The 15852-nt window shown below is 39.7% G+C and overlaps 2 protein-coding genes across 3 annotated transcripts; one reads left to right on the top strand and one right to left on the bottom strand.

Moving 5' to 3' along the window:
• The first annotated feature begins 1197 nt into the window (after nucleotides 1–1197).
• clic2 (chloride intracellular channel 2) lies at nucleotides 1198–7029 on the top strand. Its single transcript, XM_034689834.1, is given in 8 exon segments — nucleotides 1198–1521; nucleotides 2783–2806; nucleotides 2808–2893; nucleotides 3451–3512; nucleotides 3515–3575; nucleotides 3670–3770; nucleotides 4911–5092; nucleotides 5739–7029. Coding segments are annotated over 8 exon segments (732 nt in total). The 5' UTR covers nucleotides 1198–1467; the 3' UTR covers nucleotides 5901–7029.
• urp1 (urotensin-related peptide 1) lies at nucleotides 6541–10404 on the bottom strand. Of its 2 annotated transcripts, XM_034689835.1 has the most exons (7): nucleotides 10188–10404; nucleotides 9201–9293; nucleotides 8990–9061; nucleotides 8667–8795; nucleotides 8526–8566; nucleotides 7963–8068; nucleotides 6541–6761 (listed from the first exon to the last, which is right to left on the bottom strand). In XM_034689835.1, the coding sequence occupies exons 2-7, from the start codon at nucleotides 9244–9246 to the stop codon at nucleotides 6730–6732; spliced, it is 426 nt and encodes a 141-aa protein (XP_034545726.1). In that variant the 5' UTR covers nucleotides 9247–9293; nucleotides 10188–10404; the 3' UTR covers nucleotides 6541–6729. The 2 variants fall into 2 exon arrangements, with proteins under 2 accessions (XP_034545726.1, XP_034545727.1); XM_034689836.1 differs by lacking the exon at nucleotides 9201–9293 and having other exon boundaries at nucleotides 9958–10404.
• Nucleotides 10405–15852: the final 5448 nt, after the last annotated feature.

The following is a 15852-nucleotide window of genomic DNA, read 5'->3' on the forward strand; positions in this document are numbered from 1 at the left end:
TTGAACTTAATGCTAGCATCAGCGCGCTAATATGAGCACATTGAAAATGCAAACATGTCAATTTCATGTCATCATCTCAGTTAACAACATGCTTATCCAGCACAAAACACAAAAAACAGCTGACACTGCATGGGAATGTCTTTACTCAAGTAAACACTGGATAGTGAAGAATATATCCAGTGTGGCTAAGTGATTTGTTGAGGTGCTCCAATCTACAAATGCATTCAGCAATTCAAATTTTGACATATGTTCAAAATGTGCTCCCAGTGATGAGATAGTGATCTTTATTTTGTCTTATCATCGACAGACGTGAGGAAGTAATGTAAGGTGTGATGGGCATGGGTAACAGTCAATGATATGTGTCAAGTTCTGATGTTGGTGATGACATGTATCAAATATTTACTACAAGGGATTTTAGTTGAGCAGAGCCCAGTGTTGCCCCAGCGTGTGCTTTTTCCTCCTTTATTATTTTCAGTCTCATAAAGAATCCCTCTACAACTTGACTCTGCTAACATACATAAATTAAAAAACTTTTTTTTTTGTATTTTGTTTTAATACAAAAAATCTGAATATTTAGCCATATAATCAAAAACTGCAGATTACATGCAAAGATTTGTGTAAATTAATCAGTGAGTACAGTTGTCAAAAATTGAATGGAACAAAGTAGGCTTCCCTCCAAACATACAATGAGGTATACAATATTTGAATACACCTATTACAAATGTACAGTACCATACTTTACTTCTTCATCCAGTTATTTACTTTTTTAAGAGTTTTTTTCTATTTCAACTTCATCATAGCAGCAAAAATAGTCCCATTAATATTCATCAAATCACAAGTGAATGACTTTAAAACTGTACATGTGTTTTAGTATTTAAAGCATGTCTGTCACACATTACACTGGCAACCAGACCTCAGACTTCATGCTTGGGTGTATCTGCTGTTAGTCACTTAATACACAGTGGGTGCTTTGCAATGTTCTGTGCAAAGTTTCTGTAATCAGTTATTCTTTTTTTTATGAAAGTGTTGGAATGTGAAGGGTTGAAATGAGTTGTCCGAATTTGTGAGTCACATGGGTTTATCAGTTCCTGTGTATTACAAACTGCAAAGGATCCTATTTTAAGCTCTCTCCTCATAGAGTTTGGCTCTGGGTATATAAGAGTGTGTACTCCGCCCTCCTCCCTGGATCCTCCCCTCTCTGCTGCCTTGTCAAGTGTGTTCAGAGCGATAGCCTTTAAGGAGTCCTCAGACAAAACACAACCAGCCTTGAGGTGTTAAACTTTCTTTTGGCATCCAGAACGACAGGAAAAAGCACTTGCTCCAAGATCTTTTTTTTTATATCATCAGCTATTTCTCCTTCAACATCTGAGGTGTTTTGGGGTTTTTAAGGACCACAATTTGAGCAGAATTTTTTAACAGGAGTAAAAAATTGGAACTTGTGGGGACATCATAACTTTTTGGGACATCATGGCACTTCGGCAGATGTCTGAGAAGGAGCCAAGCATCGAGTTGTTCATTAAGGTCAGTATTTCAAATTCAATTTTGTGAATGTCTTGAAGGGAAAGGGAATGTGTAATGTGTAAGGAACAGCAAATAATACCTGCATTCGCTGTTAAAAATTAAGGCAACCGAAGGGTCCCAAAAGGCTGGTCACTCAGCAAAGTAAGGGTAGAAATTGAGTTTTTGTTCTGTGTGAGCATCAATCAGAGGATGACTCTCCTTTTGTTTGAATGCCATCTGTAGATATCCTGTGCTACAGATCCTGGGAGTGTTGGTATCCCTGCTGAGGGTCACAGCACAAGTTTATCAGTGAACTCTGTCCACAGACACACACACTGCAGCTTATCAGGAGGAGTGAGGAGCACTCAGGGTGAAAGGCCCCAGCCTGAACAAGGGCACACCCACTCTACTTACGCACACATTCAGATATACTCATCCATATCAAGAAGTTATAAACAACTCATTTTTCACCCAAAGATCCAATGTCTAAACACTCAGAGACATCACAGTATTTTAATTTCCCCACAGTTACTCTCACACAAGTGTGTTTTTCTTAATAGCATCTGGTGTATTAAAAAGGTCAAGGGAAACTCAAAAAGAGACAAAACAAGTGCACACTGTCTCAAATAAAGTTAAATCACTTCCTTGGGGTTATATGACACTAGTATCTTTAGAAAGCTACTGCCCTAGCATAAAACTCGAAAGGGGAAAAAATCTTCACGAAACAGTGTCTTCATTTTAGTACTCAGACAAATAAGACGTAATGTTGTCAATATGCACTTCTTTTGGCACTTAGCCGTAAATTTTGTTACGCTTAGATCAAGCTAGCCCCCTTGTTTCCTGTCTTTATGCTAGGCTAAGCTAACAAGCTGTTGGCTCTGGGATAAATGTATTTTCTCTTATAAAAAAAACAGAAAGTGGTGTTAAACTTAATATCAGATTTTTTTTTATAAGAAAGTAAATAAGGATTGAATGCAAAGTATTTCTTTGAAAATAATATGTTAGCTATTTAGAGCTAATGTAAACACTTGGCTCTGTTGACATGTTGTGAGCCAGACAAGACGGGGAATTTAGCATCTATTTTCCATTACAACACAATGCCTGCTTTCCTCTCAGTGGAGGAAACGTTAAATATCCAAGATACGCCTTTCTGTTCAAAAATCCCCTGTTCATTATCAGTAGTGGGCAAGGGCATAAATTGTGGCCAAAATGGCTCAAAGACATCTTTTTACAGCTCATGAAGCATAAAGTAATTTAATTGTTCCTTTTTTTCTGTTTTCAGGCTGGACATGATGGTGAAAATGTAGGGAAACTGTCCTTTCTGTCACAGGCTTTTCATGGTTTTGTGGCTGAAAGGAGTCAAGTTTACTGTGACCACTGTCGACATGAGGAAGTAAGCAACCCCTCCTCTGGCTTAAAGCACTTCCTGAGCATCTGGTCGTGGGGACTTTCACACAGAAGAGCCCTATTAAGCAGCAAACAAGAGTGAAATTGAAAAGTTTCTCTGAGGTTCTTTAAAACTATTCCCACTTATCGATAGGTGTGTTTCTCACTCAGTCTAACAGGGTTGGGGCCAAAGTTGTACAAAGAGCTCTGTGTGACTTTTAAACAAACACCTTCTTTAATTTAGGCGTTGTGTGAAGGCGTTGTGTGAATTTCTCAGGGTCATTACTGGAGAGCAAATAAGATCAGGAAACTTTGAAGGGATCCAAATAATTGAGTGATTGAAAGCACACACATGAAACAACTGACCACTCCCATGCAGGGCTGTGTGTTTTTACAACTAAACCAACAGACAAAGTTTATTTCATTAATCCTCAGACAAATCTGAACCTGATAGACCCAGTAAAAAATGCTATCAGCTTTTTTGCCTTGATAACAATGTGATTGAATAAGCTGAATATACTTGCTAGAAACTCACATCTTTACATTCTTTTACATCTTCTCCAGGAAGCCAGCTGAGCTCAAAGACTTGGCCCCCGGAACAAACCCTCCTTTCCTCCTCTACAATGGCACCTTAAAACAGACTTCATCAAAATCGAGGAGTTTCTTGAACAAACACTTGCTCCTCCCAGGTACACTACATCATTTAACAAATATCAATGAAGTGTGATTTTGATAAACGCTCAGTGGACAGGTTTACTCCCAGGCTTCTCTTCTCTCCGACAGGTATCCTCACCTCAGCCCACTGAACAAAGAGTCCTTTGACGTGGGTGCTGACATTTTTGCAAAGTTCTCTGCTTTCATCAAGAACAGTCCCAATAACACCTGTAAGTTTGGGGAGGATCACCACACATGAAGTAGCTCACACCAAAGTCAATAACACAGTCAGATAAAGCAGGCACCTAGTATTGCGGGTCAAATTGACCCTTTTTAAGTAAAAAATTGTTAAAAGTATTTTTTTGGTATGAAACTTCTTCTGCTTGGCTTAATAGGTGAAACCAACATATAAAATGAAAATGGTTGATTTCACATATTGGCAACCCCCCTTGCATGTTTATAGATATACTGTTTGTGGGTCAATTTGACCAGACAGTCAAAGTGGAGGCTAAAAGGGGTCAGAGGTGTCAAATACTAGTTGTTTCTTTGCAACTGTGTGACATATTTCACCCCACTCACACACGCACACACACCCTTTTAACATGAATTTTCATTCAAAACAAGTGAGATATCCTCATTAAACCATGATCTGTTAGAATTAAATAACACCATTGCACTAAATATTGATTTAAGTGGTTAGTAATGGAGTTAAGAATGAGATTAAAAGAATGTTTATTGGGATTTTTTGGGGTTCTGACACTTTTGGATAATTAAATATGCCCCGCGTTAAATTGACCCAGGAACATTATTGCTGTTCCTGAGAAACGAACATAACTGGAGGGTTAATCAAAAACTGTGCTCAATTATTTCACCTGAGTGTTTCCATTTTCTGATACTTCATCGTTTAACTGCCTTACATTTCACTCAATCTATTTGAAAACTTAAATCAATAAGCATGTTAAGAATTTCCCAAGAAACTATATATTATACTGTTACATAATATGTTATATTGCTGATTGACACATTTTTAACTTATATTTGGTTTCCTTAGCCTTTTGTAATCGTTGGAATTAATTCTTCTGTTGTGGGTTTTGTACACTGTAAAATATGTATCTATAAGGTAACATGTAACTTAAGTGTGAAATATATTTTTTGGTTTAAAAGAATAGAATATTTCCTTCCAAAATGTTTTGGTATAAATATAAATTGTACCCTAAATTACAGATATACAATACACGTATCTCAAATCTATACTTTGGTATAGTGATAAGTGTTGCTAGCTGTCAGTAGCAGAAAAACGTACAGTTACATGACACTCCTGTAGATAACACACAAAACTAAACATATATCTGTATCTGACTCCCTGACAGTCCATGAGAAAAATCTGCTGAGGGAGTTTAAGCGCCTGGATAACTACCTAAACTCACCACTCCCCGAAGAAATTGACCACAACTCCAGAGAAACCATCTCCATCTCTAAAAGGAAGTTCCTCGATGGCGATCGCCTCACCTTGGCTGACTGCAACCTGCTGCCCAAACTGCACGTTATCAGGGTGAGACACCACATCTGATAAAGAATTGTAGTCTACTCTGGTATATATATGACTCAGTTGTTATTTATGGTCTGGCCTATACGATAAAATGTGAGCATGAGAAGCTTTTTTATGTAAAATATTAACCACTGTGAAAAGAAAGGATTGCTAATTCATACATAGAGGCTGTAATGAAAGTAGCAAAGTCCTTGTACTCAAGTACTCTACTTAAATTCAGCCGTGACATACCCAGTGCTTTGAATATTTGTGTATTTCCATTTAAGAGTGAAATTGTGTTGTTTTTGAACAAATACTTTAGTGAGAGCTGCAGAAATATTTTAGTTTTTCACACCAAAGTTTTCTTAACAAAATCATATGATAATCTTTTATAGTCCATGTAACATTTTAGATTAAAGCAGTGGTTTGTGAGTTTTATAGCTTGTGACTCACTGGGGGTTGTCCCAAGGGGGCTATAGAGAATTAATAACCATTATCAAGGAGTTTTGACCAATCAGAATCAAGTCTAACAGCCAGTGATGAGTCAGAAATCCAGGTAAAAAATACTAGTGCTTTATCAGGGAAAAGTGACTTATTTTACATATGATCTGTATTCTCTATTTTGTTTTCTATAAAAAGCTTACTTTTCATCTTTCATGCATTCATTAAGGTTGCTGCCAAGAAGTTCTGTGACTTTGAGATCCCCGCACAGTTCACAGGCGTGTGGCGATACCTTCAGAACGCTTCTGCCAGGGAGGAGTTCAAAGAGACGTGCCCGGCCGACATTGAGATTGAGAAGGCTTACTTCAGCGTTGCTAATCAGAGGAAATAAGCCTTTTGATTTTTTCTTTTCTTCCAATGTAACCATTCATGTAAAGATACTGACCTGTAGAGGGTGCTACAACCTGAGGCAAAAACCAGACACTGCTTATCTAAAAAAAACAAAAACCTTAACATACTGATGCAGTCAGACTTTAGTAATCATACTGAAGGAGTAGTTGTGATGATTTTATTTGTTTTATTCATGCTCACTTTCTGATTAATGGTGTCCTCATGCCACACTGAAAAGGCCAAATGTGCAATTGACTGTTTTTGTTTATGGTGTAAATATATATTTTTTAAACTTTAATGATCAAAACACTCTCATTGCAATATTCATGATTACAGCTGGGAACTAAAAACGAACACGGTCTATATTTATAAAAAATATGAAGCACATCTTTATATTCCACCATTTATATTTTCACAGCTTGATGTGAGATTGTCTCTCTGTCACACTAATAAAATCTATCAAAAAGATAGATTTTGATAGATTATTCTAAATGTGGTTTTTTTGTCTCTGTTTTTTTTCATTAGAGGAGAAAATGATGGAATAATTCAGAATTTGGTTTTCTTTCTCCAGGCTTATGCCAGTAAATCTAATAATCATCTCTAAACTGAACCAGTGCAATCAGAAACAAGTCACAGAAAAGGCATTTCTGATATTCAACTTTATTTTCAGGGACAAAAAGACAATTTTGCAGCTTCAAAAATATATTTTCTGTTGATCCAGTACAGATGGTGTATTTATTGTTTGGTGGTAAACAAAAGTGCCAATGGAGAACAATGGTGGTCCCAATTAGTCTGCACAGAAATCACACCATACCTCCTGCTGCTGGACTTCAGTTGGTGACGCAGTATTTCCAGAAACATGCTGTCAGAATCAGAGAGGAAAATCATATCAAACATCTGGCTTTGAGTTCTTTAACTTATTACACTAAACATTTGTTTTAATAATTACCTTATATTGTCATTAGGCATTCCCATGTCATAACTTTGAAACTGTTATTTTTTCTTTAAAATTCTGTTAAAAATGATCTATTGTATGTGTATTCTTCCAGGAGAATTAATCACTCATCTGTCACTACCACCAATGTTCTCCCTTTTCATCCCAATAAAGTGTTGTGTTTTTTTATTTCTTACATGTGGACTGAGAATATCAAATGTTCTACAAATTTAATGTAATTATTTTTAAATATCGCAGACGAGAACTGGCTTCACACTGTTTCTTAATTTCCAATATTTTAATTTAAACTTCTACTCTACAATTGTAATTTACAGATTTTTTTTGTAGAAAAAATACAATCATTGCACTTTTGTTAATCCTCATAAAAACTAAGATTCACTGCACCGTAAACAGGCCTTATTGTGTAACGGCAAGAATAGAAAATATTAGTGTTGGTTTTCAAATGTTGTGTATATTCTAAGTAGCATTTTAGAGGTTTTGTGCTCTACTTTTTGCCTTACTTAGCATTACAATTTAATTATTCACAGATGAGGATTCATTCATTTTTCTGAGGCTTTTACTACTCATGTGGAGGCTGGTGTATAAATAGATGATAAAATATTGTTTTATTCATATAAAACGTGTCCTCAGAGAAGAAGTTCAAATCATCAGTCAACACCTTGCAATAATAGATATTCCAAAATATCTCAAAATCTGCTTTAAACGATGAACATTTCATTAAATGTCTATTTGTTTAAAGATAAAAAAAATATAGAACCCCTTTTGTCCACCAAAGATTGGTCGTCATGTTTTAAATCTAATTCAAAGTATCAAAGTTATCCCAGAAATTGGCTGTAATATATTGATTATCACTTTTGTCTGTTGTTGCAATAAAAACAACAAAGATAAACTTCAAAGGCTTAGAGCACATGACCATTATAGTTTTACATGTTAGTTATTCAGCTAATAAAACTTTCTTGTCTCTGCCTGTTTCAGTAATCTGTCTGTTATGAATAGCACAAGCCGTAGCTCAAATATTTGATGACTTCCTTGCTTTAGTAAATATCAAATGAAATAAAACCCTAAAGGTGTGGCATGATGTTAAAATGACAATATAACAATCACTTACCTCTTTTGTTTGTTCTCGGCAGGTTCTGCTCCGATCTGAGAAAACCCTGAGAGCGGAGCTTGTCAGCTGCCTCCAGCTTAAAAACTGCTTCCCTGAGGTTCTCCACCTAAAGACATACAAATGATATGATAACAGCATGTGTGTAACAAAACAACCAGTTACACATATGTCATGTAGTCCCACTGCCAGCTGCTGGATGATAGAGGAGTTGATTTAAAATGTTTGCTTTTATAATTACTTAATAGTCTGATTCCAGAATGCACAAGAATGAGTGAGCACCTATGTGAATGTGCATCTGTATTCCACTTTCTATTCAACAAAATAATTCTGGTAGATGAAGTTCAATCTGAAATCTCCCGAACTCTTCAGTCTTTGAGCTAAAATATATGACCACAGTTAATTTCTTTAGATCTCAACTAAGAACTAATTTCTGCTTTGATTGATCTTTTTATGCTGCCATGATCGTCTCCCTTTAATTGTTTTTATTTTTGTCTTTTAAAAAGCTGTTTTCTTACTCTCTGAAGTATAAAATGGTACAATGGTAGGAGAAAAAACAGCCTTACCATGTTTGCAAACTTCTCTTGTGTTGCTAAATCTTTAGCGCCTTAAAGAGACACAAACATAGAAGGTGTAAAATTATAATTGATCATATATGTGATTTCTTTTCTTCAGATTCCATTGCATTTTTATTTTTATGTCTTTACCTTTAGTCCAGGAGTCTCTTGCTCCGTTGTGCTGCATCAGCAGAGGGAGCAGGTTGTTCACTTCTTTCTGCTCTTCTTCAGAAGGGTTTGCTCCATCCTCCACCTCTGAAACTAACTTCTGAATGAAATCTGTTGAAATAAAATCATTTATTCTCAGATCAACAACCTGGGAGGAACAAACATTGCGAATTATTTGAACAGTTAGATAGGTGAGGGAAAAATACCAGTATTCTTTTTGGTTGAATTTTCCAAAAGTTTTTTTTTTTTTGTAAATTCAAAAAACTAAGTATTTTAAGTGATAATTCAGGTTAAAAGGGTCTTACCTGCTTGTGGTTCCAGGCTGGTATCAGGATAAAGAGGTAGAGCATGTGTCCGTCTTGCAGAACAAATCACAGCTAGGAGGTAAAACAGAGCCACAGAAAGCATGGTGACTTTATCTTTGGATGGTCAGATCTGCACTGCAGGGTCAAGAACTTCCCTTATATACCCTTAGAGAATATCAATCACAATCTGATCAATACATTATCACCACACCCAGTCTGGCCTCTTGATGGTTTTGACGCGATGGATCAGGCGTCATGGACACGATTTAGGGCACCCTGTCAATTGAGCGGCAGCCTATCTGTGCTTGTTCAGAGACAACAAACAAATATTTACTCTGTGACAGTGATCAGTGGCCGTCCACTAGAGCTCTGATGGGGTTTTTTTTCTGTCTGACACCATTTCTGTGTGATGGGCTGTTCAAACATATCACTCATCTGAGATCACAGGTATACACATCCAGTGTGTAACCGCAGGTTCCTACGTCATTTTTTGTTCAGTTTCTGGAACTGTGAGTTATGCTGTCTGAAGGGGTAGGGAGGTCACGTTTAAACTTGAATGCTGTTGAGTTTGCTGCACAAACATGTTATTTCACTTTCACAGGTTTTCTTGTTTATTTTAAGTGTAGATTCCTTTTTAAGCAAGCAAGGAAAGTGCATTTAAAAGCACCTTTAACAGAAACCTGTGATTAAACCAGACTGCTACATAATACTTAGTGCTCAGGCACTAGAGTGACTTGGTAATAACAAAACATGAAACGTGATGACAGCATTAAGTAGAAGAGAATTTAAGTTTTGGATGATCACTTGCCTTCTCGGACAAGATAGGCATCCCTTTGTATTCCGAGCTTGATGCTCTTTGCATCTTGGACAAATCATGCAGGTATGTATCCCTGTTCCACCTTGCTTCTTCTTATTTAATCTAAGTGGACTTTGAGCATAATGGCTTTTTATGTTACTAAATTCTTTACATTTGAGTACACTGCACATATGAAGCTCAACTGGGGACGAGTTGAAAATCAACAAATGGCATCTGCAAATAAAAGCTTTAAAAACTAATCACTGGTATTAGCACTAAGAAAAATGTCTGCCAATATGTACTCCTGATGATGTAACATGGTACTAGACCATATCCCCATGGTGCTCATCTTCTCGTGACATCACACTTAAGGTGGAAAGCTTAAATTATATCATGTCTTACTGCTGTCTTCTAGGTCATAAACTGTGTAAGCCTTGATAATCTGACAATCTGTGGTCATGTTACAGCTCCCCGATTAATGAGCAACCACAAAGACAATAGACTGAAAGTCAGGAGAGAGATCCGGCAATAATTTAAGTTAAAAAACATATTTGACAGCCCGTCAGGGGTGGATCTACAGGGGTGGCAAGTTCCAGCCTAAAACACAGCCTTGCCACCCCTGTTGCCATCTCTTTTGACTCAGCTCCCAAAGAAGAGCCGGCTCTTTCGACTCCCTAACGGCTCTTAATTTAGGATCTTTTGTAGCCGTATATTCTACCTTAACTTTGCAAAAACTAATGATTTGTCTGTTGAAAACCGATTTACGTACGTTTCTTTTTTATTAGAAGCCTTAAAATTGCCTAGTTTTGTGCATTTATTCTGTTTCAATACCATTCTTATTTTTGCATAGTATGTAGGTTTTTATTGCACAATTAACAAAAAACTGCTATCATATCCACAGAACAGAACCAGAACCAAACTCAAGCAGACAGTACCAGAACCAAACTCAAGCAGACAGAACCAGAACCAAACTCAAGCAGACAGAACAAGAGCCAAACTCAAGCAGACAGAACCAGAACCAACTCAGGCGAACAGAACCAGAACTGAACCAGAATCGAACCCAAGCAAACAGAACCAGTACCAAGGTTAGGGTTAGGGTTAGGGTTACGATTAGGATAGGGGTCAAGTTTAGGGTTAGGGTTAGGGTTAGAACCTGAACCATACTCAAGCAAACAGAACCAGAACCAAACTCAAGTAAACCGAACCAGAACTGAACTAGAATCGAAACAGAACCAAAACCAAACTCAAGTAAACCGAACCAGAACTGAACCAGAATCGAACCCAAGCAAACAGAACAAGAACCAAACTCAAGCAAACAGAACCAGTACCAAGGTTAGGGTTAGGGTTAGGGTTAGAACCTGAACCATACTCAAGCAAACAGAACCAGAACCAAACTCAAGTAAACCGAACCAGAACTGAACTAGAATCGAAACAGAACCAAAACCAAACTCAAGTAAACTGAACCAGAACTGAACCAGAATCGAACCCAAGCAAACAGAACCAGAACCAAACCCAAGCAAACAGAACCAGTACCAAGGTGAGGGTTAGGGTTAGGGTTACGATTATGGTTATGAATAGGGTTAGGGTTAGGGTTATGATTAGGGTTAGGGTCAGGATTAGGGTTTGGATTAGGGTTAGGATTAGGGTTAGGTTTAGGTGAGGGGAAGCGAACCTGTTCCCCATAACGGGGGGCAGGAGGTGCACGGTCCTTCCCCCAAGGTGCCCCACCCCACCCGCCCCAAGTTGGCTGGGGCCGGTATGGTGGTGGTCTACGGTCATGGTCGTCAGTACGGTACTGGGGGCGACCACCCGTCTTCCCATACCGTACTTCCTGCCACTGACCATGAGCCGAGCTCATGGTGACGCTTTTATCGTTTTTAAACTATACATTTTTTTTGTCTTTTTTGTTATTTTTTAATATATTTATTTATTTATTTATTTATTTATTTATTTATTTATTTAGTGTTTTTCTGAACTTTTTATCAAAATATGAAATCCAAAATAAAATAATGCAATTAAATTAAATTGTAAGAGTTTTAAACAAAATTAAATTCCATAAAACTAAATTAATTTATGCCCACGCGCAACGTTTCAACCCCTTGGGTCTTCTTCAGGCCAGGGCATAAAGTGCTAAAATGCTTGCAGGCAAAAATGGAGCAGTTCTCCTATAAAAGGCCAGAGCAAAAGTGAGAAAGGCTCTCCCTTTCCTTTTAATTTATAGGCCTTTCTAAAAAGGCAAAATGTGCCACAAGTTTATTTTATGCATTTAACCAACTTGATTTAACCCAGTAATGTTAACCCCATAGTTGCCAACTGTTTTTAATTTCTATTACTTTAATGAATTAATGAAATAAATACATTAATTATTTATAAGCTATTTTTAAAGACTATTAATATATGGACATAACTCAAATTAATTTATATATTTGTTTATTATATTTAGAATTATTAGTTAATATCCAATTTAGTATTGGGGGTGGGGTTAGGGTTAGGGTTAGGGTTAGGAAAGGTTGGGATTAGGAAAGGTTAGGGTTAGGGTTAGAGAAGGTCGTAGAGAGTCATGGGTGGTACCGTTGGAAAGCCCATGGCTGAAAATGGTGGGGTAGAGCTTGGTCCCGAATCTGTGGGACTTCCGGTTCCGGAGATACAGGTTAGGGGGTTAGAGTTAGGGTTAGGGTTTAGGGTTAGGGGGGGTAAGGGTTAAGGTTAGGGTTAGGGAAGGTCGTAGAGAGTCATGGGTGGTACCGTTGGAAAGCCCATGGCTGAAAATGGTGGGGTAGAGCTCGGTCCCGAATCTGTGGGACTTCCAATTCCGGAGAGACGGGTTAGGGGGTTAGGTTTAGGGGTAGGATTAGGGTTTAGGGTTATGGGGGGGTTAGGGTTAGGTTTAGGGTTAGGGAAGGTCGTAGAGAGTCATGGGTGGTACCGTTGGAAAGCCCATGGCTGAAAATGGTGGGGTAGAGCTTGGTCCCGAATCTGTGGGAATTCGGGTTCCGGAGATAGGGGTTAGGGGGTTAGGGTTAGGGTTAGGGTTAGGGTTAGGGTTTAGGGTTATGGGGGGGTTAGGGTTAGGGTTAGGGTTAGGGTTAGGGAAGGTCGTAGAGAGTCATGGGTGGTACCGTTGGAAAGCCCATGGCTGATAATGGTGGGGTAGAGCTTGGTCCCGAATCTGTGGGAATTCTGGTTCCGGAGATACTGGTTAGGGGGTTAGGGTTAGGGTTAGGGTTAGGGTTTAGGGTTATGGGGGGGTTAGGGTTAGGGTTAGGGTTAGGGTTAGGGTTAGGGTTAGGGTTAGGGAAGGTTGTAGAGAGTCATGGGTGGTACCGTTGGAAAGCCCATGGCTGAAAATGGTGGGGTAGAGCTTGGTCCCGAATCTGTGGGACTTCCGGTTCCGGAGATACGGGTTAGGGGGTTAGGGTTAGGGTTAGGGCTTAGGGTTAGGGGGGTTTAGGGTTAGGGTTAGGGTTAGGGTTAGAGTTAGGGTTAGGGAAGGTCGTAGTGAGTCATGGGGGGTACCGTTGGAAAGCCCATGGCTGAAAATGGTGGGGTAGAGCTTGGTCCCGAATCTGTGTGACTTCCGGTTCTGGAGATACGGGTTATGGGGTTAGGGTTAGGGTTAGGGTTAGGGTTTAGGGTTAGGGTTAGGGTAAGGGTTAGGGTTAGGGTTAGGGTTAGGGTTAGGGTTAGGGAAGGTCGTAGAGAGTCATGGGTGGTACCGTTGGAAAGCCCATGGCTGAAAATGGTGGGGTAGATCTTGGTCCCGAATCTGTGGGAATTCCGGTTCCGGAGATACGGGTTAGGGGGTTAGGGTTAGGGTCAGGGTTAGGGTTTAGGGTTATGGGGGTTTAGGGTTAGGGTTAGGGTTAGGGTTAGTGAAGGTCGTAGAGAGTCATGGGTGGTACCGTTGGAAAGCCCATGGCTGAAAATGGTGGGGTAGAGCTTGGTCCCGAATCTGTGGGAATTCCGGTTCCGGAGATACGGGTTAGGGGGTTAGGGTTAAGGTCAGGGTTAGGGTTTAGGGTTATGGGGGTTTAGGGTTAGGGTTAGGGTTAGGGTTAGGGTTAGGGTTAGGGTTAGTGAAGGTCGTAGAGAGTCATGGGTGGTACCGTTGGAAAGCCCATGGCTGAAAATGGTGGGGTAGAGCTTGGTCCCGAATCTGTGGGACTTCTGGTTATGATTAGGGTTAGGGTTAGGGTTACGATTAGGGTTAGGGTTAGGGTTAGGGTTATGATTAGGGTTAGGGTTATGATTAGGGTTAGGGTCAGGATTAGGGTTAGGATTACGATAAGGGTGAGGGTTATGGTTAGGTTTAGGGTTATGATTAGGGTTTAGGGTTAGGATTAGGGTTTGGATTAGGGTCAGGATTAGGGTTAGGGTTAGGATTAGGGTTAGGATTAGGGTTAGGGTTACTGTTAGGGTTAGGGTTAGGGTTAGAATTAGGGTTAGGGTTAGGGTTAGGATTAGGGTTAGGGTTAGGGTTAGAACCTTAACCAAACTCAAGCAAACACAACCAGAATCAAACTCAAGCAAACAGAATCAGAACCAGAACCAAATTCAAGCAAATAGAACAAGAACAAAACTCAAGTAAACCGGACCAGAACCGAACCAGAACCTGATAAAAAACGAACCAGAACCTAACCAGAACAGAACCAAAACCGAACCAGAACTGAACCAAAACCGAACCAGAACCGAACCAGAACCGGAACCGACCCAAACCACAACCGAACCGAACAAGAACCGAACAAGAACCGAACAAGAACCGAACAAGAACGAGAACCGAACCAGAACCGAACCGACCCAGAACCGAACCGTCCCAGAACCAAACCAGAACCGAACCAGAACCGAACCAGAACCATGTCAATCAAACAGAATCAGAACCAAACTTAAGCAAACAGAACCAGAACGAAACTCAAGTAAGAGAAACAGAACCAAGTTTAAGGTTAGGATTAGGGTTAGGATTAGGGTTATGGTTAAGGTTACGATTAAGGTTAGGGTTAGGATTAGGGTTAGGGTTAGGATTAGGGTTAGGATTAGGGTGAGGGTTTCGATTAGGGTTAGGGTTAGGGTTAGGATTAGGGTTAGGGTTAGGGTTGAGATAAGGGTTAGGGTTAGGTTTAGAACCTGAACCAAACTCAAGCAAACAGAAACAGAACCAGAACCAAACTCAAGCAAACAGAACCAAAACCAAATTCAAGTAAACCGAACCAGAACCGAACCAAAACCGAACCAGAACCGAACCAGAACCAAACCAAACCAAACCAAACCAGAACCAAATCAGAACCAGAACCAGAACCTAGTCAAGCAGACAGAACCAGAACCAACTCAGGCAAACAGAACCAGAACCAAACTGAGGCAAACAAAACCAGAACCAGGTCAAGCAAACAGAACCAGAACCAAACCCAAGCAAACAGAACCAGAACTTAACTCAAGAAAACAGAATCAGAACCAAGTTTAAAGTTAGGTTTAGGGTTAGGGTTATGAATAGGGTTAGGGTTAGGGTTAGGGTTAGAATTAGTGTTAGGGTAAGGGCTAGGTTTAGGGTTAGGATGATGGTTAGGGTTACGATTAGGGTCAGGGTTAGGGTTAGGGTTAGGGTACCTCACCAATAGACCACAGAATTAGATGCTCCAGGACTGTGTCTGACACAATAGTTTGCAGCATAGGAGCACCACAGGGGCCAGTGCTCTTCCCCTTCCTCTTCACTCTGAATACCTCAGACTACAGCTACAACTCTGGGAGCTGTCCCCTCCAGAAGTTCTACGATGACACAGCCATCGTTGGGTGTGTGTCTGAGGGGGACGAGCTGGAGTACAGGGAGGTCATTATGGACTTTGTCGACTGGTGTGAGCTAAACCACCTTCAGCTCAACACCAGCAAGACCAAGGGTGTAGACCCTACAAATACCTGGGTGTTCACCTCAACAATAAACTGGACTGGTCACACAACACCGACGTCCTGTACAAGAAGGGCCAAAGTCGTCTGCACCTGCTGAGAAGACTGAGGTCCTTCAGAGTGTGCAGGACTCTGTTACGGACATTTTATGACACCGTGGTAGCGTCTGCTTTCT

Source organism: Notolabrus celidotus, chromosome 8 (genome assembly GCF_009762535.1).
Source record: "Notolabrus celidotus isolate fNotCel1 chromosome 8, fNotCel1.pri, whole genome shotgun sequence".
NCBI lineage: Eukaryota > Metazoa > Chordata > Actinopteri > Labriformes > Labridae > Notolabrus > Notolabrus celidotus.

Excerpts from the sequence above, each read along its gene's own strand:
- urp1 (XM_034689835.1), bottom strand. The coding sequence starts at position 9,246 with ATGACGCCTGATCCATCGCGTCAAAACCATCAAGAGGCCAGACTGG. Across the intron at positions 8,796-8,989 it reads CAGCCTGGAACCACAAGCAG|ATTTCATTCAGAAGTTAGTT; the intron begins GTAAGACCCTTT and ends TTATTTCAACAG. Across the intron at positions 8,567-8,666 it reads AAGAGACTCCTGGACTAAAG|GCGCTAAAGATTTAGCAACA; the intron begins GTAAAGACATAA and ends TGTCTCTTTAAG.